Source organism: Quercus suber, unplaced genomic scaffold (genome assembly GCF_002906115.3).
Source record: "Quercus suber isolate HL8 unplaced genomic scaffold, Cork oak 2.0 scaffold_91, whole genome shotgun sequence".
Classification (NCBI taxonomy): domain Eukaryota; kingdom Viridiplantae; phylum Streptophyta; class Magnoliopsida; order Fagales; family Fagaceae; genus Quercus; species Quercus suber.
This window is the reverse complement of record NW_027069556.1, coordinates 1,302,904-1,327,616: the sequence shown is the minus strand read 5'-3', so window position 1 is coordinate 1,327,616 and position 24,713 is coordinate 1,302,904. Positions and strand designations below refer to the sequence as shown.

At 32.4% G+C, this 24,713-nt stretch overlaps 1 protein-coding gene and 3 long non-coding RNA genes across 6 annotated transcripts; all 4 read right to left on the bottom strand.

The window, feature by feature from the left end:
• Window positions 1–226: 226 nt before the first annotated feature.
• Window positions 227–796, bottom strand: LOC111985572 (B-box zinc finger protein 32). Its single transcript, XM_024017226.1, has one exon. The coding sequence runs from the start codon at window positions 794–796 to the stop codon at window positions 227–229; it is 570 nt and encodes a 189-aa protein (XP_023872994.1).
• A 1,224-nt stretch (window positions 797–2,020) lies between these two features.
• Window positions 2,021–4,563, bottom strand: LOC136067914 (uncharacterized). 2 transcript variants are annotated; one of them, XR_010629312.1, is made up of 4 exons: window positions 4,430–4,563; window positions 4,232–4,295; window positions 2,298–2,764; window positions 2,021–2,218 (listed from the first exon to the last, which is right to left on the bottom strand). It is a non-coding gene; the product is annotated as an uncharacterized LOC136067914 (long non-coding RNA). The 2 variants fall into 2 exon arrangements; XR_010629311.1 differs by lacking the exon at window positions 4,430–4,563 and having other exon boundaries at window positions 4,232–4,420.
• A 2,873-nt stretch (window positions 4,564–7,436) lies between these two features.
• Window positions 7,437–10,626, bottom strand: LOC136067927 (uncharacterized). Its single transcript, XR_010629338.1, has 3 exons — window positions 10,502–10,626; window positions 8,777–8,833; window positions 7,437–7,905 (listed from the first exon to the last, which is right to left on the bottom strand). It is a non-coding gene; the product is annotated as an uncharacterized LOC136067927 (long non-coding RNA).
• Window positions 10,627–12,032: 1,406 nt separating this feature from the next.
• LOC111985577 (uncharacterized) lies at window positions 12,033–17,323 on the bottom strand. Of its 2 annotated transcripts, XR_010629337.1 has the most exons (5): window positions 17,055–17,322; window positions 15,545–16,884; window positions 15,087–15,249; window positions 13,368–13,423; window positions 12,033–12,494 (listed from the first exon to the last, which is right to left on the bottom strand). It is a non-coding gene; the product is annotated as an uncharacterized LOC111985577 (long non-coding RNA). The 2 variants fall into 2 exon arrangements; XR_002880051.2 differs by having other exon boundaries at window positions 15,087–16,884; window positions 17,055–17,323.
• Between the last annotated feature and the right edge of the window lie 7,390 nt (window positions 17,324–24,713).

Genomic DNA, 24,713 nt, shown 5'->3' with positions numbered 1-24,713 from the left:
CACATGACATGGACAGGAGCGTGCATGGTATGTAGGGGTGGCAAATGGGCGGGTTGGATCATAAATGGGTTGGGTTATAAATGGGTTGAGTGTGTAATTACCTATTTATCCATTTATGACCCGTTTATATATAAATTAATTATCCATTTAATTGTAACCCACCCATTTAACCCATTTAATTTTAATATTGCCATTAGCGCACGTGTTGAAACCTTTTCTAACTCATTTAATCTTTCCTTTCTCTCCTAACTTTCTTGGAATCCAAACAAAGCTTAAATTTTAAGAAAAAGAAGAAAACATGAAGACATGAGCTCGCCTGAAACAAAAAGAAAGGCATTTTCTTCACAGAAATTTTCACCGGAAACACCAAATCGTCGCCGCCGCCGGAGATCTTCGTGACGGAGCTCAAAACGCTAAGTTTCGCGACCTTCTTCTTCTTCTTCTCATCCTTACTCCGATTTTCGAGCTCGACTCTCTTCGGACCAGCGACGCACAACTCGGAGCTTAAAATGCATTCCGAAGAAGAGGCAGAAGAATTGTAATCGGAAGCAAACTCGTCCTCCGGCGAGCAAGCCAGGCAGTAATACCACTGGAGACAATCATTCTCGGCGCCGGAGATCCGATAATCAGAAAATGCCTCGCATTTAAAGCAGAGCACTTGGCGAACATGGCGAGCGATGAGGAAATTGGCCTGGTGAACCTTAGCGACGTAGCGAAAGCAAAGAAATGTAGAGTCTGAAGCACAGTACAGCGAAGAATCTTCGCTGCAACGCTCACAAGCCCTAATCTTCTTCATCTTTTACAGGGTAAACGAAATAAGAGGGAATATTCCGACAAAAAATGGTTAAGTTGGCGGTTGGCGTTAAGTAGTAGTAGTGTTTGTTATGACTCTGTTTGGATGATGAGAAAATGTAGGAAATGTTGAAGAGTGGTTGGTAGAGTGTGTTTGATTTTAGAAGGGTTTAATGGTTTTTTGTGGATTTATTTAAATTTAAATTTTAGATGGGTTTAGTGGTTATTAGTGGATTTATCCATTTAGACCCAACTAATTAAATAACCAAATGGGTCTTTATCCATTTAACTCAAATATTCAAATGGGTTGGGTTAAGACTTATTCAAATAAGGTGGGTAATGGATGGGTTCATGGATATGGATAAAAATTGTCACCCCTAATGGTATGATATGTGCTCAAGCTCACATCTACGTCCCTATTGCAATTTAGAACTTGGAGAATCATTTAAGGCAAAGTTGGACAAATCAAACTAGTAGTTTATGGAGTGTATATATATATATATATATATGCATTTTAGTTGAGTTGGGGATTTCAACCCATATCTTGCAATGAAAGAAGCCTGACTTTGGCTGCTCGAAAATTTATTTATGTGGACTGTAAAATTATTCTTCATTCTTAATGCAGGTTCAAGATGACCTAAAACAACATGCATGTTGTGGCTGCTGTGCCCATTCCCTCTAATGATGCAGGAAAGGAGGATTTGATTGCTGCTTTGGTTGCTAATGTGGAAGCAAGGCTGGCTCAACGAATTTGGGAGACCCAGGCGAAAGCTTTAAACGGGGCCTTTTATTATATTTAATTATAAATTCATATATTTTTTTCAATTAAAATTTATTTTTCTTGCTTTTTGAGGGGCAAAATTAATAATTAAATTTTTGCATTCAAGTTCCGCTAACATTTCTTTTTCAATTGATAGTATAGCTAATCCACTTAATATTTCTTGTGACATAGTTGATCTTAAATTAGTTCTCCTCTTTGTCTTTTTTTTCTTTTAATTTTTCATATCCAGATAGATATTTTTTAGTAGACATTTGTAATTAAAAAATATTTATGAATAAATGAAACACAATCTATAATTAAAAAAAAATACAATTTAACTAGAATAATATAAATTTAATGTATAAAACAATAAAACCTGTTTTATCAAAAGCACAATTGCAGTTTTACTTAATATGATCACTTTACACTTTAAACCTACACAAAAAAAAATTTCTTTAATATGGTGTTCGTCTCATCATTATCTTCATCTAGATTTATTGAGCTTGCAAAAGGATGAGAAGATTGTGTGGCTGGTTGTCTTTTGCGGGTCTTCAAATTCTCTCTTACAATCAACCACTTAGCTTCATTCCTCAAAATTCTCCAACAATGTTCCAATTGAAATGCAGTTTTGCAACTATATAGATACATAGCTTTTGCATCTTCAATCTACAAAAGTAAATAACGAGAATCATAAAACTAAAAGTGTATTGATGTACAATAAATATTAGATAATTCATCGAAATACCTTGTCATGCTCAGTTTTACCACTTTCATTCCGGTTCTCAATTTGGGCCAAGCATCCACAAAACTTGTTGGTCTCCTTTTGAATTGTTTGCCACCGACTATTTAAAGAATCCCTAGTGCGGTTAAATTTCTTGTCATTGTGGAAGGTGGACCAAATTCTCTCCCAAAATGTTGCGTGTTTTTGGTCCGTTGATGTCACGGCATCTAAGCTAACATTGAGCCATGCCGACACTAGCTTAATGTCTTCATCTATAGTGAAGTTGATTCCCCGTTGTCGTCTCTTAGTAGTTCTCTTTTTTCAATGGGGGGCATAGATTGTCCTATTTCAACTTGGGGTGGAGATTGATGGACATTCACGTCTGAATGTGGAGTGGACGTTAAAATGCTACTGTCAAGAGACTCAAAACCTTGTTCATTTTCTTGTAAAATGTCAAGGAAGAAGGGATTTTGATTTTGTGAATCCATCACCTAACAAACACCAAAGTAATTCAGAAGCAGCACTAATAAGCAACAAAATTGAAAACAAAAAAGAAAAGGCATTCCTCAAAACAAATTCATCACACATTAAATAAACAATATTAGCACATAGTAAAAACACTTAGCATTACCAAAAATAAAAAATAGCTAACTAGCATGGAATTAATGGGTTATGAAATTCTCTTTTATTTCGGATAACTGTGTGATGCACATAAATGGGTTGCTTTATCAATTTAATTTTTCTTGATGATGAATATCTCTTTATGTACAGTACAATTGGATGGGTTTTTGTAATTAGTCTTTTCTTATCACCTTCCCTAAATCAAACAACCAAATAAATGTGTACATAAAACAAAAGAAGTACCAAACAATAGTTAAGTTCATAAGACACAAAGTATATACTACTTTGTATAATCTTCATGGTATAATCTTCTCGTTTTCTTTATCTTCAGAACATTGTCTTAGCTTTTATATGTAGCAATGAGAACTTAATTCTTTAAAATGCATAGGGCAGGAAGAAGAAGAATGTGCCTAGAGAATGCAGGCAACATGCAATGTGTTGTTCTTGTCATTTTGTTTTGTAATGCATTGAAATCCATTTGTGAAAGAACAGTGATTGTTTTCTCCAATATATAATTTATGGCTATAATGGTTGTCATTAATTTTTTTGAAAACAATTGATACATTGAATTATTAATTATCAAAAAAAAAAAAAAAAAAACAGTATATACTACGGAGTATGATTTAAAGGTTGATAGTAAGGCTGTGAAAAATATCATGATGATAAAGCCAAGTTAAGTTAATCCTAGTGGTGACAGGGAAGGATGAATACTGTGATTTCCAAACATATTGGACTTTGCAACTTATATATATATATATATATGTGTTATTTTGAGTTAAACCCGATTCTAAATTAGGAAACAGTGAGCACTAAACAATAAAAATAAAAAGAAGAAAAATGGGCTGAAAGCTTGCATGAGGGATTCTGAGATGGGATTTAATTAAGAGTTGTAATTTGGAAATTATCAAAATTGATTTTTTTTTTTGGTTAACAACAATGTTCAATCAGTCCGAAAACACAAAGACACAAAGTATATACCCTGTTCAATCAGTCCGAAAACAGGGAGAAGCTAATCAGTCCCAAAACAGGGGGTTCAATCAATTCAAAGTCTTCAAACACTCCCTACACACAGGAATACTAATCCCTATCAAAAGACAAAATTTAATCCTTACCTAAACTCTAAAATAATCAAATATAAATACACACAAAATCTGAAATGCTAATAAATTCCAAAAACAAACATTCGGGTGTGCTCTGAAGAATCCCTAAAAAAACCCCAAACCAGAAAAAATTTGAAACAAGAAACCCTAAAAAAAACGTTTAGAGAAACTCCCAAGAATCTTGCTTGAAACCAAAAAGCAAAAAAACCCTAAAATCTCAATGAGAAAAACCCATACCTTTTTAGAGAAATTAGCCCCAAAGTTTGTCAATGGAGAAGATGAGTTTGTCAATTGATCCACCCTACAAAACCCCCAAACTGATCAAATAGAGAAGATGAGTCTGTCAATAGAAAATGAGCAAAAGCTTAGTAGAGTTAGACGAAGAAATAAGATGAGAGGAAGAGAGGAATGAAACAGGGAGAGAAGCTGAGAGACCTGTGTGGTGTGCTCAGTGAGAGGTGAGTGAAAAAAAAGAGCGTAAAAGAGAAAAATGATTTTTTTATACTGTACCGTGGGCTGAAATTATTATTTTAATGTTTACATGTGCTACAGTACCCGTGTATATTTACACGGGTACTGTAGCACATGAAAAAATATACCCAGCTTTACATACTTTTACACCCACTGATGTGGGTGTTTTTTACTCAAAATGTGTAAAATTTACACTGTATATGTATTTTGGAAGACTTTAAATGGGCTGATGTGAATGCTCTAANACTTTAAACCTACACAAAAAAAAATTAAAATTAATATTAATACAAAGTAAATTATTCTAAATTTATAATTTTGTTATTAATACTCTTTTTTTTTTTTTTGTGTAGCAATAAATAATTTTTTTTTTAGCATAATGTGTTGGACTCAACTTGATTGGATCCACTAATACTAAGACCAGCCCACTGGCAAAATGTGTAAGACTCAACTTGATCCACTAAGACTAAGACCAACCCACTATCCCTTTAAATCTGATTTCTAAAAAAAACAAACAAACAAAACAAAACAAAACAAAAAAACAAAAAAAAAAAAAAAAAAAACAAAACAAAACAAAACATGTAATACTTGAACTTCTTAGAATCAATACTTTAACTCTTTTCTCTTCAAGTGGGTCTATTGACTATTCGAACTATTCAAAAGGCTTCTAGAGGAATCTAAAGGAATATAAAGAAATCTAAATTTAAGAGAACAAACAAAAAAAAGTTAAGAATACAACAACCAAACTAAAGTTCAGCCAAAAAAAAAAAAAAAAAAAAAAAAACCAGACAACTGTGAGCAAACTCCTCTTTAAAAGAGAAAAAAAAAAAAAAAAAACAGACACCCATGAAAAAAAAAAACTGAGACACCCAGCAGCAAACATGAAGAAGATGAAAGAGACAAAGGAAGAGAAAACAAAAAACAAACCTTCAGTGAACACACCAAGTCTATTGTCAACACCAATTGATGAGTAAACCAACTAATGAGTGTTTTTTTTTAGAATCAAGATAGAGAGAGTCAGAGAGTGAGTGCTTTTTTTTCTTCTTTCTTTTTCTTTTTTTTCTTATTTGTCTCTTTTTTCTACCTTTTGTAATCTTTTCTTCTGCAAGCTAAAGATTTGGTGATGGTCTGATGGGATTAGCCTTCATGTCACATTATCACTTCAGCTTTTTTCTCTGTGAAAAACGAGCCTTTATGAGAAACGGGCCTTCATGGCCTGATGGGATTTGGTGATAGTCGTTTGAAATCTTCTTCTATTTTTTTTTTGGTGAGAAACGGGTCTCTGTGACAAACAAGCCTTCATGGCCTGATGGGATTTAGTGACAACCATTTGTAATTTTTTTTTCTTAGATGAAAAAGTAATATTATATAATATATTATTACTATTTGGGGGCCTCTTATAAGTGGGGCCTTAGGCGGTGGCCTAAATGGCCTATAGCTTCAACTGGCCTTGTGGAAGCAGAAGCAATGATATATAAGAGCTGATAGGAAGATCACTACCTTAAAACAATTACAAGCTAGTAAGCAAAACTGGATTGAAAATATGATTGCTATCCTATGGAGCCCATTTTTTGGTTGTAACTTGTAACTGACTTTTAGCTATGCAGGGTCGTATATAGAAAACTGTATATGAGAATAACGAATTGGGGAGTAGTTTTTTCTCTGAGGATGCACAAGAAGCTTTGGGGAAGTGGCCTGCTTTAGGCATTCTTCTTCATTAAACTAACATTGTGATTAAATAAGATAAGTTTATTAAAAATATTTAATTCTATTTTGACGGTACCCGTTAACAACAAATTTTTTGATTTTTTTTTGACAATTTTTTTGCAATTTTATGTCATTTTTTTATAAAATTTATAAGTTTTTTTTTAATTTTTTTCTTTTATTTATCTTTTTTTTTATTTTATTACATAAGACTCACGTTAAGAAAACCGTATTAGTTAACATTTCCTTATATTAAAGCCAAAAAAAAAATCCTTTGATTTAGATGAGGAAAGAGACTGACTAGTGGACTAGTAGTACAGATCCATGCAACTGACCACAGCCCGTAAGGTGAAAAGGCCCAATAATAAGCCCGAAATTGTGGGTACTGTCAAATTAAACAGGAAATCAGGAATTAAGCAAACCCATTGAGAAAAAACTAATAGAATTGCAAGTTGCAACTGTGTATTCACCATTCACGGATGGAACTAAAACCTCACTTCCAACTCCTCCTGTGCTTGGACACGAGTATTTGAATTTAGAATAATACTAGAAATACAAATATTTTTACAGAAAAAAAAATTACAAACAACTGATATAATAAATAGTTATTAATAAATAAAAAGTGATGTTAATAGTGGTTTAGATAAAAACCAATAAAAAGTTGGTCACATCAAAAAATGTTCAACCTTTCCTGCTTTGTTTCTCTCTCTCATCAATTTTAAAATGAAAAACAAACCCACTAACCCTCAATATATATACATACCGGTATTAATGGTAACAAAATGTAATTAGAGGCTTGAGTCCACATGAATTAATATTCTACGTCAATTGTTCTAGCAATTAGAACTCAAGTCTTTGAATCTCAAGTTCCTTCATTGATCTTGAGTATTGGAAGCTTGAACAAACATGTGGATTAGAAAGTCAAAGCTAGTTCCAAGATTTTTTTTTTCCCTGGTTATGTTGCATATATGCATTATATCGTTGGCAGGAAAGAAAAGTAGATGAATGGTTTGTAAGGGTTAAAATTGGGTTACTTAGCTAATAAAATTTCTACCAAGTATTACAACAAAAAAATGAACAGTCATCCTCATTCAGTCATGCTATTCTTTCGGCAAGCACCATTTTTTAAGGCACAATCCTGCATGTTCATCTTTGAACAACAGCATATAGGGACAACATTTTCACAACTCCCGACATGGCTAAACGTAAACATAATTTCTCTTAGGTCCAATTTTAACATTCTTTATTATGCACCAATTACATCAGTATCATGTCAAGAGTTGTAAAAAATTTTAAAATATAAATATAAATGTTGTGAAAAAAATGAAGTGTCCATGAACTTATTATTTGAACACAGCGTAAATGAAAGATCATAAAACAAAAGGTTAGCATTGACACCTCCTTGGTAGGCAACGAGACATTTTGAAATTCTTTTCTTGAAATTCAAACACTACATGAGAGAGAGAGAGAGAGAGAGAGAGAGAGAGAGAGAGAGAGAGAACAGTTTCACAAAATTGAAGATAATGGTTGTTAACATATCTAGACTAGTAAGAATTATACTTTGAAACGGCCAAATCCAGCCATGGCTTGGAGTTTCCACTGAAACGAATAACAGCGGCATTCTCTATCATCTCCTATTGATTCAGGGCTGAATCATAGCCAGTGGATACATCAAGTCATAGAAAGTGATCAGTCCCCGGTGGCAATGAACCAAGTTACCAAAGAGTCCCATCCTCATTCTACAAAACAGTTTCACATCAGTTGCAAGCAAGTAGCAAGAGTACATCTAAATCTAGCATGAATGAAAAGGCATCAATGTTTGTTGAGCAAACTAGGGTTTGTTTGGAATCTACTTATTTTGTTGAAACTGAAAACATTTTGCTGAATATACTATAAATAAAGGTAAAAATTAGTTGAAATAGTACAGCGGACTCATGAATAACATCAAAAAGTGCAGTATGACTAATGAACAGTAACAAAAATAAGCTAAATATAATAAAATAAGTTAACAAAATTAATCATGTCAAACGGACACTAAGAATAGAATAAATATCAGAATCTTCATTAAAACAATTTCTAAGACAAGTGGTATGGACCAAAAGCCAGAAAGAACAATGATCCTTTACTAGAACAGCTAAATGAAAATTATAATCACCATCCTCAGATTAAAATATTATTAAATAGTAGCATCCTCCATGAAGCAAATAAAAGGTCTGTATCCAAGTGGAGCCATGGGATTCACATTGCAAAGAAAAGAATATTAAAACTAAAGAGGACGAGATTCAAAAGTTCCCTGGAACACACACAACCAACTGATTAATAACACAGCAGATACAAGATGTTTAAAGCTCAAACATGCCCCCTCTACAACCATCTTGACGATCCACAATCTAGTGATTACCCACATACATATATGGCACAAACACATACTATCATCCAAAGACTACATTCATGACAAGCAAATGACATCTTCATTCCGTCCATCACATCCTACACCTTAAGATCTATGTTATTTCCAACTTTCAAGGCTAATTCTATTCCATGGCAAAAAAATAAAATAACAAAATATAAAAACAAGGAAATTATACTTAGAAAAGAGTAGAAACATACTGATTAGTCTTCCAATTGACGTTGGTGTGGAAAATATCGGTATTCCAAAGGCCAGCCCTAAAAAAAATAAAAAATAAAAAATAAAAAAATATTATCAGATCCTTGGTCCATTAAAAGCACTTAATTTAAAAATATAAATGCTCTAAGAGAATGACAATGATTCATATTACAGTAACACATTGGACAAAAACATCACTAGAATAACAAAGTACAATTCATAAAAAATAAATAAAATAAAATAAAATAAAAATTTACAAGAAGATTTTTTTTTTTCTTTTGGCAAAACAAAATAGGTATGCAAGTGGGCTATCTCTCTCTTCCTGACATCTTCTAGGATAAACCAATCACAGACCAAAAACAATTTAAAAAAAGCTAGGTCATTTTTTTTCCACCACAATCTACCAGATTATAAATTTAGGAAGAATACCCTAAATAAATAAAATAAACATAGATTATACAAGAAAAATGTAGAATCATACCTATCAAACAAGTGTAAATATGTTTTTCGACCCCACACAAGAAAATTTTGGCAGCACAAAATTTGTGTATCTAAGAAGGTTGTTGATCCTCTAAGAGGTTGGTTCTTGGTTAAGATGAATTTGAGGCAGTAGAATCGTAGCATTGGATTGGAATTAATCATTGTTGGGGATAGCCAATGTACACAACTGTACAGGCTTCCACCAACACCAGCAGCTATGGTATCTAGACAGGGTTGAGAGTCTCCGGCACGGTGGTTGTGGGTATTGAGTCTAGCCCAAAAACAATTACGTAATTCTGCTACATGTCCTTACCAAACTATGGGAGAGTATTTTCAAACATATCTAAGCACACTATGTCATGTCACGTATTTTCAAATATATCTAAGCACACTATGTCATGTCACTAGGAGTGGCAAATCAGCGGATTGGGTCATAAATGAGTTAGGTCATAAATGAGTTGAGTGTGTAATTACTCATTTATCTATTTATGACCTGTTTATATATAAATTAATTATCCATTATCCACCAAACTCATTTAATTAGTAACCAACCCATTTAACCAATATGACCCAAATACATCTAAAATTAGTTAAATACCCTATTGACTTCCCAAAATTACCAAAATACCCTTAAATACCCAAAATGACCCAAATACCCCTACACTTTCAAAATTACCAATATACCCTTGGACATCCAAAATTACCAAAAATACCCCTAGAATGATAAATCTAAGTTTTTAGAAAAACCATTGGATTGATGAAATACCCATGCCTAGTAAGACACCTAAACCTATTCCTTTCCTTCCCCTTCCCACAAATCTAATAAAACTATAATTTATCTTCTTCTTGTTGTAAAATAGACTGAAAGATTTAAACTATAATCTACCTTTGTAAGTTTGATTAAGCATTTGACAACCAAATCAGAGAACTTCTGAATGACTTGGAGCAAGGGACTCATTTGATTGGGAGCAAGGAACTTCTAATAAGCCTTGTTGGCAAAAGATGCTCATCAAATGACTTCTCTTCAAAGTATTTTATGGCTATGGCAGCAATATCAACAGTACAAAAGGCAAAGATTAACTCTTTTACTCAAGAGCTTCATGCAGACACAAACAAAGGCAAGGGAAGATACAGTTATAATAGAGGTCGAGGCATTTCTTTTGGAACTACATACAATCATAACAGTTTGGGAACACAAAATATCAAGCTGGAGATATCAAAGCATATTTCCAACGCCAAATACTTGCCTTTTTATATTGGCAGTGTCTATTCCATACAATGTGTAGATCCATTCATTGCCAAAAATAATTGAACTCGTTACTTTAAGTCACGATTTCAAACTGTAGAGGAGGTTTTTCCCCTTTTTATACGAGTAACAATAACTGACTTTTAGCTATGCAGGGTCGTATATAGAAAACTGTATATGAGAATAACGAATTGGGGGAGTAGTTTTTCTCTTGAGGATGCACAAGAAGCTTTGGGGAAGTGGCCTGCTTTAGGCATTCTTCTTCATTAAACTAACATTGTGATTAAATAAGATAAGTTTATTAAAAATATTTAATTCTATCTTGACGGTACCCGTTAACAACAAATTTTTTGATTTTTTTTTGACAATTTTTTTGCAATTTTATGTCATTTTTTTATAAAATTTATAAGTTTTTTTTTAAAAAATTTTTTTCTTTTATTTATCTTTTTTTATTATTATTACATAAGACTCACGTTAAGAAAACCGTATTAGTTAACATTTCCTTATATTAAAGCCAAAAAAAAAATCCTTTGATTTAGATGAGGAAAGAGACTGACTAGTGGACTAGTAGTACAGATCCATGCAACTGACCACAGCCCGTAAGGTGAAAAGGCCCAATAATAAGCCCGAAATTGTGGGTACTGTCAAATTAAACAGGAAATCAGGAATTAAGCAAACCCATTGAGAAAAAACTAATAGAATTGCAAGTTGCAACTGTGTATTCACCATTCACGGATGGAACTAAAACCTCACTTCCAACTCCTCCTGTGCTTGGACACGAGTATTTGAATTTAGAATAATACTAGAAATACAAATATTTTTACAGAAAAAAAAAAAATTACAAACAACTGATATAATAAATAGTTATTAATAAATAAAAAAGTGATGTTAATAATGGGTTTAGATAAAAACCAATAAAAAGTTGGTCACATCAAAAAATGTTCAACCTTTCCTGCTTTGTTTCTCTCTCTCATCAATTTTAAAATGAAAAACAAACCCACTAACCCTCAATACATATACATACCGGTATTAATGGTAACAAAATGTAATTAGAGGCTTGAGTCCACATGAATTAATATTCTACGTCAATTGTTCTAGCAATTAGAACTCAAGTCTTTGAATCTCAAGTTCCTTCATTGATCTTGAGTATTGGAAGCTTGAACAAACATGTGGATTAGAAAGTCAAAGCTAGTTCCAAGATTTTTTTTTTCCCCTGGTTATGTTGCATATATGCATTATATCGTTGGCAGGAAAGAAAAGTAGATGAATGGTTTGTAAGGGTTAAAATTGGGTTACTCAGCTAATAAAACTTCTACCAAGTATTACAACAAAAAAATGAACAGTCATCCTCATTCAGTCATGCTATTCTTTCGGCAAGCACCATTTTTTAAGGCACAATCCTGCATGTTCATCTCTGAACAACAGCATATAGGGACAACATTTTCACAACTCCCGACATGGCTAAACGTAAACATAATTTCTCTTAGGTCCAATTTTAACATTCTTTATTATGCACCAATTACAACAGTATCATGTCAAGAGTTGTAAAAAATTTTAAAATATAAATATAAATGTTGTGAAAAAAATGAAGTGTCCATGAACTTATTATTTGAACACAGCGTAAATGAAAGATCATAAAACAAAAGGTTAGCATTGACACCTCCTTGGTAGGCAACGAGACATTTTGAAATTCTTTTCTTGAAATTCAAACACTACATGAGAGAGAGAGAGAGAGAGAGAGAGAGAGAGAGAGAATAGTTTCACAAAATTGAAGATAATGGTTGTTAACATATCTAGACTAGTAAGAATTATACTTTGAAACGGCCAAATCCAGCCATGGCTTGGAGTTTCCACTGAAACGAATAACAGCGGCATTCTCTATCATCTCCTATTGATTCAGGGCTGAATCATAGCCAGTGGATACATCAAGTAATAGAAAGTGATCAGTCCCCCGGTGGCAATGAACCAAGTTACCAAAGAGTCCCATCCTCATTCTACAAAACAGTTTCACATCAGTTGCAAGCAAGTAGCAAGAGTACATCTAAATCTAGCATGAATGAAAAGGCATCAATGTTTGTTGGGCAAACTAGAGGTTTGTTTGGGATCTGCTTATTTTGTTGAAACTGAAAACATTTTGCTGAATGTACTATAAATAAAGGTAAAAATTAGTTGAAATAGTACAGCGAGACTCATGAATAACATCAAAAAGTGCAGTAGGACTAATGAACAGTAACAAAAATAAGCTAAATATAGTAAAATAAGTTAACAAAATTAATCATGTCAAACGGACACTAAGAATAGAATAAATATCAGAATCTTCATTAAAACAATTTCTAAGACAAGTGGTATGGACCAAAAGCCAGAAAGAACAATGATCCTTTACTAGAACAGCTAAATGAAAATTATAATCACCATCCTCAGATTAAAATATTATTAAATAGTAGCATCCTCCATGAAGCAAATAAAAGGTCTGTATCCAAGTGGAGCCATGGGATTCACATTGCAAAGAAAAGAATATTAAAACTAAAGAGGACGAGATTCAAAAGTTCCCTGGAACACACACAACCAACTGATTAATAACACAGCAGATACAAGATGTTTAAAGCTCAAACATGCCCCCTCTACAACCATCTTGACAATCCACAATCTAGTGATTACCCACATACATATATGGCACAAACACATACTATCATCCAAAGACTACATTCATGACAAGCAAATGACATCTTCATTCCGTCCATCACATCCTACACCTTAAGATCTATGTTATTTCCAACTTTCAAGGCTAATTCTATTCCATGGCAAAAAAATAAAATAACAAAATATAAAAACAAGGAAATTATACTTAGAAAAGAGTAGAAACATACTGATTAGTCTTCCAATTGGAGTTGGTGTGGAAAATATCGGTATTCCAAAGGCCAGCCTTAAAAAAAATAAAAAAAATATTATCAGATCCTTGGTCCATTAAAAGCACTTAATTTAAAAATATAAATGCTCTAAGAGAATGACAATGATTCATATTACAGTAACACATTGGAACAAAAACATCACTAGAATAACAAAGTACAATTCATAAAATAAAATAAAATAAAATAAAATAAAAATTTACAAGAAGATTTTTTTTTTTTCTTTTGGCAAAACAAAATAGGTATGCAAGTGGGCTATCTCTCTCTTCCTGACATCTTCTAGGATAAACCAATCACAGACCAAAAACAATTTAAAAAAAGCTAGGGTCATTTTTTTTTCCACCACAATCTACCAGATTATAAATTTAGGAAGAATACCCTAAATAAATAAAATAAACATAGATTATACAAGAAAAATGTAGAATCATACCTATCAAACAAGTGTAAATATGTTTTTCGACCCCACACAAGAAAATTTTGGCAGCACAAAATTTGTGTATCTAAGAAGGTTGTTGATCCTCTAAGAGGTTGGTTCTTGGTTAAGATGAATTTGAGGCAGTAGAATCGTAGCATTGGATTGGAATTAATCATTGTTGGGGATAGCCAATGTACACAACTGTACAGGCTTCCACCAACACCAGCAGCTATGGTATCTAGACAGGGTTGAGAGTCTCCGGCACGGTGGTTGTGGGTATTGAGTCTAGCCCAAAAACAATTACGTAATTCTGCTACATGTCCTTACCAAACTATGGGAGAGTATTTTCAAACATATCTAAGCACACTATGTCATGTCACGTATTTTCAAATATATCTAAGCACACTATGTCATGTCACTAGGAGTGGCAAATCAGCGGATTGGGTCATAAATGAGTTAGGTCATAAATGAGTTGAGTGTGTAATTACTCATTTATCTATTTATGACCTGTTTATATATAAATTAATTATCCATTATCCACCAAACTCATTTAATTAGTAACCAACCCATTTAACCAATATGACCCAAATACATCTAAAATTAGTTAAATACCCTATTGACTTCCCAAAATTACCAAAATACCCTTAAATACCCAAAATGACCCAAATACCCCCTACACTTTCAAAATTACCAATATACCCTTGGACATCCAAAATTACCAAAAATACCCCTAGAATGATAAATCTAAGTTTTTAGAAAAACCATTGGATTGATGAAATTACCCATGCCTAGTAAGACACCTAAACCTATTCCTTTCCTTCCCCTTCCCCACAAATCTAATAAAACTATAATTTATCTTCTTCTTGTTGTAAAATAGACTGAAAGATTTAAACTATAATCTACCTTTGTAAGTTTGATTAAGCATTTGACAACCAAATCAGAGAACTTCTGAATGACTTGGAGCAAGGGACTCATTTGATTGGGAGCAAGGAACTTCTAATTAAGCCTTGTTGGCAAAAGATGCTCATCAAATGACTTCTCTTCAAAGTATTTTATGGCTATGGCAGCAATATCAACAGTACAAAAGGCAAAGATTAACTCTTTTACTCAAGAGCTTCATGCAGACACAAACAAAGGCAAGGGAAGATACAGTTATAATAGAGGCCGAGGCATTTCTTTTGGAACTACATACAATCATAACAGTTTGGGAACACAAAATATCAAGCTAGAGATATCAAAGCATATTTCCAACGCCAAATACTTGCCTTTTTATATTGGCAGTGTCTATTCCATACAATGTGTAGATCCATTCATTGCCAAAAATAATTGAACTCGTTACTTTAAGTCACGATTTCAAACTGTAGAGGAGGTTTTTCCCCTTTTTATACGAGTAACACCAAAGAGTATGCATACCAAGGGAACAACCACCTGCAAAACTCACAGCCATGGCCTCTTCATTTCCAAAACTTTATCCGCACAAATAAGCAAAAGGACAAGTGTCCATCAATCTTAGCAAGTATCTAATGGCACATATACATTAAAAAAACAAAATTTAAGAAATAATATGGTATTGGGCATATAAGAGTTAAAATTAAATTGAAGTAGAATGATAAGTGTAATTGAAATGGATGAGTACCATAGCATTCTACCCAATTTCGTTCATTTGTCATGTCCAACAAAATAAAGCAATAAATCATCCCAACTTTCATGAACCAACAACTACCTAAAATAAAACTAGGGCTTCCAAGCAATCAAAAACAAAAGTGTAAGGCAAGTAGGGATGGGCAACATCCTTTACGTCCCATGCTTTCCGAAGTACTTAAGCTTCAGCAAATCTCCAAACCAAGGAGAATAAATTTAGTCTCACCTAACACACTCAAAAAAACATCAAAAAAAGACATGCTTGTCACTTTTCATGGTACAACAAAGTCCCAAAAGAATGTCAATTGAAAGAAAGAAGACAGTCACTTCAAATAAAAGAATTTGAGTTTTCAATACTACTGTTACAACAACAATTGGATATTCCATATTCCTAGATTGTTAAGCCAAACAACAATATGCCAATATGGTAAGATTCAGAACAATTCTGAGATTTGCAAAACAGACGCCATACAACTGTCATCAGAACTAGAGCCCATCTCCTTTTTAGTCTCAAACTTTGAATAAGTTCTGAATACAATCCCTTGAAAATCATTTTAAAAAATAAAAATTAAGAACATAAACACAATTCTGAATAAAAATCATTTATTATCCAATCTAAGTTCTAAATAAAAATTATCCCATCTAAATTTTTATTTGAATAAGTTCTAGATACATGAACACACTATTAAGAACTTCTTTATAGACTACCAGAGACTTTACATCAAACTTTGAATCAGAGTTTGATTGGTTAATTAGGGTCTCTGAACTATAATAATTATATGAAATTACATTGCAAATGCAGTATTCTATTTCTGATTAGCAATAAGAAGCTCTTCTAATTTATCCCCAGAACACAAAGCTTTTTAGCCTTTAGCAGATATAATAAGGAATCTAGTGAAGCCAATTGTTAAATCAGAATAAATGATCACAATTGTTGCCACTAAAACTCATAACATGGGATTATCATCAACACTGCCAACCATCAATCTAAAAAAAGCCATTCGTATAATTTCCTTCCTATGAAGTTCACAATGAAAAGTAGCTAGAAAGCATAAAAGAAGACAAAACAATTCCACTTAAAATTACTGTAACTACTACTAAATATAAATGCCTCTGCAAAATTTTATTAATCCCCTGATCTTTAGTACCTTTGAAAGACCCCAGATAATGTTGAATTTATGAACATGTTACAAACAACCAATTCATTAAACTACCCTTAACCAATTTATGAACAGGTTATCAATAGGACCAAATGTCCTATTTGGTCCTATTGATAACATAGTAACCATACACATCACTATCCTTATGGGGCACACCGAGCTTGTGAGTTGTGAAAATCTTTAGCAGCAACTAAGGTCTCAAAGGGAAATAGCTTCTGTTCTTGTTGAGCTATCTTCTCCAAGTCTTTTTCATTGCTTCACTCTAATTAAACCCCAAAAAAAAAAAAAAAATCATGGTCAGCAACAATCACAAAACAATAAACAAAAAATACGAAAACCCCAAACCCGAAATTTTTTTGTCTCCAAAAACCCCAAACCCAAAATTCTCAAAAACTTTAACTTAGAAATCAACCCAAGAATTGAGTGACTTACCTGGAAAATCTGATGCCTTCAATGATCTTCAATGATGCCTTCAACGACCTTCTACGCCACCATCGAAGCTCGACCTCAAATCGCTATTTAGGTACATTCCATCTCTCTCTAGAATTTCCTTACTTTTGTTTGGTTACTGAGAAAATCTGAGGGAAAGTGTTTAAGGAGAGTGAGACTGAGGGCTGAATGTTTTGGCTTAGAAATCTAGAGGTTATATTGTTTATTTAAGTTTTAGATTTTAGAAGGTTTAGTGGGTATTTGTGAGTTTATTTAAATTTAAATTTTAGGTGGGTTTAGTGGGTATTAGTAGATTTATCCATTTAGACCCATCTAATTAAATAACTAAATGGGTATTTATCCATTTAACCCAAATATTTAAATGAGTTAGGTTAAAACTTATTCAAATAAGGAGGGTAATAGGTGGGTTTATAAATATGAATAAAAATTGCCATCCATACATGTCACGTACCAGAAGATGCAAGAGAAATTACATGAAAAAGGAAAGAAAAAGAAAAAAAGAAGAAAGCAATAGATCGTATTTTTTTTTTTTTTTTTGTTGAAGTCAGATCATAATTTTTTTTTAAATATAAGGATTTTTTTTTTTTTTTTTAAGTATAGGCATCTTATGAGAGGTTCAGTATCCTTCATCTTCTTATGAATTTCATGAACTCTTTTGCGGTGCATCTTAAGAAAAATATCAAGATTATATTCCACAGTCTAAGTGAATACCAAGATGCCAACGATATAGGAAAATAACCGAAATTACCAAAATGCCCTTAAAACCTAAAAGTTGACCAAAATACCCTACACATCAATAATACCCTATACATAAAAAGAGAAAAAATACTACATCAGTAATATCCTATACATTTTTATGAAGACTACATCATGCCTGAATGATTAATGATGTAGACATTTTTTTTTTAAAGTACAGGGATTTTTATTTTTTTAAGTATAGGGCATTATTAATGTTGTCCTTTTTATGTGTATTTTTTTTAATGTATAGCTTCACTAAAGACAACAAAGCCTAGGATGGTCTTGGAGGGAGGTTTCTTAGTGAACACTAAAAAGAGTGTCAAGTTGCAGAGTAGAAACATATGTTGAACTGGTTAGTATTCCAATTGGCATTCGTATGGCAAATAAGGGTATTCCAAACAACCAGTCCTTAAAAAAAACACCAAACAATATTATCAATAACCAAAACAAACTAGTTTACAAATTTTTTTAAAAAAAAAAGAAAAAAAAAAACCTAAATCAAAACCATTTTTTTAATCAATGCCAATTACTAGGTAGTCCCAAGCAATGCTTTGGGACTACCTAATAATTTGCCCTGGTAGATAAGTTAGATTGCAATAGCAAGAATAAAAGGGAGCCTCAAATCAATCCCAAATTCACAATAAAAGAAAACTTGATATAACTGCGATCAAGGTTCCCAAGGCTATGATTTGACTATCTAACCATATTTTTAATAAGTAATTGATGAAGAAAAAGGCAAGTTTAAGCAGTCCTATTACTTTATGCAAATTGATATTTGTGATTGTTAGGAAGAAACAGATAACATCCTTGGATCGACTCACTAAAGATAGTGAAAAAAGGCATAATTTGAGGGGCACAACAAAGTTGTCAAGAAAAAACAAACCACAATCTATCAAGAGAGAATGTATCCAACTACTTAATTAAAAATTTATAACCGTTATAAACACTTTTTAGACTCCATTTGGACATTCTCATCTGAGCAAGTATATCCTAAATTTAAAAAAAAAAAAAAAAAAAAAAAACAAACTTAGATTATAGAAGAAAGATGTAGAACACTAGTGGTTAAGAAGGCACGCAAATCATCTCATCTAGAAATTAAATTGATTCTCACCTATTAGACAATCTAGATGCATCCTCAAATATGGATAAAAAGATACTAACATTCTGTGTAATCCTTTTGATATTGTTATCCCTTTTCACTAGACACCAAACATTGAGAATTATGTTCTTTATTCTCCTCCTTACAAGTTCACAACATAGTTTATTATAAATTTTTCTTATTAATCTTTGGTTCTCTCCACTATTTCAAATGATAACGTAATAATAAAATGTATAAAAAAATTGATTTATCATGTTGTTAATTACGGGTTCGTTTGTATACAGTTGAAAACTGAAAACACTGTAGTAAAATAATTTTTAAATGTGTGAATAGTACCGTATGACCTATTTTAATGAAAAAGTTGCTGAAAAATAAAGTTTGTGAGTCCCGTGAACAGTGTACGGGACCCACTAGTGTGTACTGTTCACGGGGAAAAGTTAACAATCACGACTTGAAAAAAAAAAAAAGAAAAAGAGGAAAACATTGAAAATGCAGACACAGGTTCAGCTGGATCCAAACGCTACCTACGAAAGACATTATAATGTTATATATGATGGTGCAAGAAAAATGTCAAGTTAATTACTCGTCCATATGGCCGTCCATAGCGATGTACAAAGTGGAGAACGAAGGGTTGGTATACTCGTCCTTCCTTTACCGTCCTCTTACATTCGTCCTTCATTCACTCGTCCAATGAAGGACGTACAAGCAGTGAACCTCGTCCGTCCTTAATGATGGACGAGTGAGGTTCACCAAGAGTTACACTCTTCCAACACTCTTCCAAAAGCCAAGAGTCATGTTGAAGAGTCATATTGTTTGAATCAGAACACAAGTCCCGATGAGGTGACTCCTATGACAGTTATGGAAGTTACCCTCCGAATCCTCCAAACTCTACGACGATAGGAGAAATAACTGTGAAGCTAACACTATATAAAGACCCTTCTACGCAGAGGTATGGACACTTTTTTTGGATTCTAGAGAAAAATTGGTGAAGTCTTTGAAGTGCTCTCTTTTCTATTTCAATCCACTAACTTTACCATCGGACGATTTAAGACCAGCTTCCACCGGTCTTTTCTGATTTTCTTTGGTTTTCCAGGACTCATTCTTCAAGATCAACAGCATCCGAAGACTTTTCAGCCCACTGATTTCTTAGGACTTATCAATATACAAGAACAATTTCTTGTTTGTATAATACTCCTCATATGCACCAATCATGTGAAGTGACACAAAATTGTCATTCATATGACATACAAAATTTTCTCGTCATATATATTATATTTGTTAACATTAATTAAGTGAGTATTAACTTCATTCTCTTTCCTATCTAATTATTTTTAGTATCAATTTAGGATAACTTGTTTTTGGCACCTTGTTTAAAAAGCGGCTCATTATAGTAAGGTTTTGATAAACTATAATTAGGGGGTGAAGTAAGATTTTTGTGTATATATAAGCTAGATAATAAGCCATAATAAACATAAACTTGAAGAAAAAGAAGATTATGCATGATCAAGGCCTATTTGAAAATGGATTAATTCAAAACATATGATACCCTCTTATCTTTTTCAATTAGACCTTGATCATGCATAATCTTCTTTTTCTGTAATCACACGTGACCTGTGGGACATGAGATGGAACACTAGAAGAAGGGCTCAGGTTGGAGGGGGAGAAAAGACCTCAATAATAAGTGGTCAAGACTGAAGCTATCTCATCAAGATTTTCTCTCCACTGATCTGATTCACCTTAGTTTATGTTGATGTGGTAGTATATGTGGCATGAAAATGATATTTTACTTTTATCATTAGCTACATTAGCATTTTCTATCTATTACTTAACATTAAAGACCATTTTAACACAATATCAAAATGTTAAGGACTAAAATGATACATTTGAAACATCATGACCAAATTCACACACAAAGTAAAAGTTAGCGACCAAAATCGTAATTTACCCTAATATTTATTATCAAAATCATATCGGAAAAAATATAGTTTAATTAAAAAAAAAGGGTTTTCTTTTTTAAAATTAATTTAGAGGGGGGGGGAGGGGGTTGAATATATCATCAAATTGACATTATCTCCCCCGTTTGATTTTGATCATATCCTTTACAAATATAAATTGAATTGAAGCTTTGTTTTCCATGGTATATAGTTTATTTTTGGATTAGGGAGAAAGGAGACAGAAAGTTTTTTTTTTTTTTTTTTGGCTGAATAAGGAGACAGAAAGTTTAAATGGATAAATAATGAACTCTTTGATTGGGAGTTTGGACTTTAAATATAAGAATATAAAACGGTTGAAAGTTGAAACTATTAACATACTGTAAATGAAATATTAACATTTATCCTGACAATAAGTAAATAAAATAATAAATAAGAGAATTTTAAAAAGAAAGAAAGCAGTTGGACCCACAAATTGAGATGTCATTTAGAAGACAATTGCGGGATCTTCAATTGAGATGTCATTTGATTAGCCGTTTTGTCAAAACGGAAAGCCCAATTTTGTCCTCTGAATTACTGTGCAAAACAGAAGAAATGAGTACATGCAATTCATTCTAGAGAACTAGATGGTGAGTGGGATATGTATTCGAGAGAGTCAGATGTATAAAGATCCGTAGATCAGGTGTAGAGGGCGCGATGATGCAGAGACACGAATGAACGATACACTCTCTCCCTCTCCTTTGATTGGGTTTTATTTTTTTGAATTTTGAATTTTTTTTTGAGAAACAAACACACACACAAGGAAGAAAAAAATAGATTTTAACACAAACGCATGTCACAACTCCACTCAAAAGTCATGTTTGAATTTTGAATTTTGACTACGGGCGAGTTTGCATCCGCTTTAAAATTAAGTTTTTAACTTTTAATTTTTATGTATATTTATTTAAAACTTTTTTTCCCCTTTTTTCATTTTTTTTTTTTTTCAAATGCACACTTTCATAAAAAAAAAGAAGAAGCAAAAATTTAGATAAATTATTCCAAATGGACCCATAAAAATGGATTGATTTTATTATATTTTTTTTGGTAAATTGGGCTCATTATTCTTTTGTTTTCGAACAGGTAAATTTTCTATATATTGGGCTTTGGGCTTTTGTTTTTGTTTCCGTGGCCGAAGAGTATGTTTGGGGGGAATATTTTATGACTCAAATTCTAAATTAAGCCTACATATTTTTTTTTTTTTTTGTTAAGAAAAAGGAAAATGCAAATTATTAAGGAACGCTGATTAAATCAACCTAGACTACAGATGTAATATCTAGTGGCATATCTCTCATCCATATTGATATGGACAACATGTTAATATTGTATATGTTGAATCTTTGAGAGTACTTAAATTTATTGGTGAGCGATTTAAGTGATAGCTCCAACAAGGCCTTAGTGGTATACGTGGTGTTACCTATTATCATCATATGTCATTAGATCGACGAGTCCACACTGGAGATCCCCTTTTTCATTTAGCCAAAAAAAAAGAAAAAATCGTTGTTTGGCTTCAAAAGATAGGAATTTTTACCATTAATTTGAGCGTCAAATTTGTCCTTAAACTTTAAATTTGAACAATTATCCATTTAACCTCTTGCATTTTTAGTTTATAACAAATAAAACTATTTATTATTATTTTTCATTAAAAACTGACCCATTGCGTGATGTGTCGTACAAATAAATTTTTTCCATGTTATCAATAAATTTGAAATGTAGTTATTATCATGTATACATCATGTGATTAAATCTATTCATTTTAACAGCAAAATTCTAATATAAAATCTAATGTGTTACATACCTAATGTATAGGGCCAATTGTTTAAATTTAAAGTTGAAAGATCAAATTAACACTCATATTAAACTTAAAGTAAAAAAAAAAAAATTTGATATTTATAGAAGCCCCTAAAAAGTAAATTGGGTTCAAATAAAACTTACCCAAAAAAAAGAGAGGAGATGTTTAAATTTTAAAATAATATGTTATTATACATTTTATTTTTTTTTGTTCAAATCCTTACACCGTGAAAAGAATATTGTGCATATGTTATTAGAGGTAATAATTATCTTATATATGCGATATTTGAATTTTCCCTCATAATATATGGATTCTACATAATTCTTAGATTCATATATTGTAAGAGAGAATATGCATATATCAGATATTAAAATACCGTCTTATCAAAGACCTGTAGATCTCAAGCCTGATGTAGCAATTAGATGAGTCAGCTGGGTCATGTTTAGGCCAATTCTACCCAGAAACAAACAATAAACCTCATGATTCTTCTTCTTCTCTTTCCTTGGGGTGGGGAAGAAATTAAATTTGTATTCATGCATCGGACACCAAGATTACTCATTCAAGTTGCTCAAAAATCACATGAAGGTGATAAAGTTATCTATCCACATTCATAAATCATAGATATTTGTCATGACTCGTGACATCGTCACAAAGTTACAAAACAACAGCTCACCAATAACCCAAATTACCAATTCATCTTCTTTAATTTTCATTGGTATACATGGGACCATAGTATATCTTCTATTCTATAAACCTTAGCAACTCGTGGTACCTTTAATCTGCCACGAGCTTAAACAAAAAAAAAAAAAAAAAAAAATTGATATTTATAGAAGCCCCTAAAAAGTAAATTGGGTTCAAATAAAACTTACCCAAAAAAAAGAGAGGAGATGTTTAAATTTTAAAATAATATGTTATTATACATTTTATTTTTTTTTGTTCAAATCCTTACACCGTGAAAAGAATATTGTGCATATGTTATTAGAGGTAATAATTATCTTATATATGCGATATTTGAATTTTCCCTCATAATATATGGATTCTACATAATTCTTAGATTCATATATTGTAAGAGAGAATATGCATATATCAGATATTAAAATACCGTCTTATCAAAGACCTGTAGATCTCAAGCCTGATGTAGCAATTAGATGAGTCAGCTGGGTCATGTTTAGGCCAATTCTACCCAGAAACAAACAATAAACCTCATGATTCTTCTTCTTCTCTTTCCTTGGGGTGGGGAAGAAATTAAATTTGTATTCATGCATCGGACACCAAGATTACTCATTCAAGTTGCTCAAAAATCACATGAAGGTGATAAAGTTATCTATCCACATTCATAAATCATAGATATTTGTCATGACTCGTGACATCGTCACAAAGTTACAAAACAACAGCTCACCAATAACCCAAATTACCAATTCATCTTCTTTAATTTTCATTGGTATACATGGGACCATAGTATATCTTCTATTCTATAAACCTTAGCAACTCGTGGTACCTTTAATCTGCCACGAGCTTAAACATTTTAGCATCACATAAATTCCAATATGGGTCTCTTTTGCCTGCCATGAGGAAAGTGGGAAGAGACATTATGATAGGGATAGAAAAGGACGTGATGGAGCTGAGTTTTACTAGTAATCATCATAATCACCATTTTTTATCACAGGAAAAAAAAAAAAAAGTCTACCAATCCAATGAACTGTGTTGGATAGCAGAAATTGGACTTATGTTACGGCTGCACTAGAGTACTGTGGTCCACCACTTGGACTTACATCAAGTGGTAATATCATGCGTATGACTTCATGGTAGGACTTGTGAACTCCCAAGGTGGCTAAATTTTGTTAGGCAAGAAAGGTCAGAAAAAGAATTATGGGTTTATACAACACCTACCTCCTAACATTTGAGTCTCACAAATATGTGGTGTTCATCAATTTTAAGAAGGATGTTGCATAAACCTGTCTCATAAAATAATTTATCCCAAACTACACAAATGAGTATTGAAAGGGAAGAGGAGTCTATAAGACGGATCTAATAATTTCAAACTG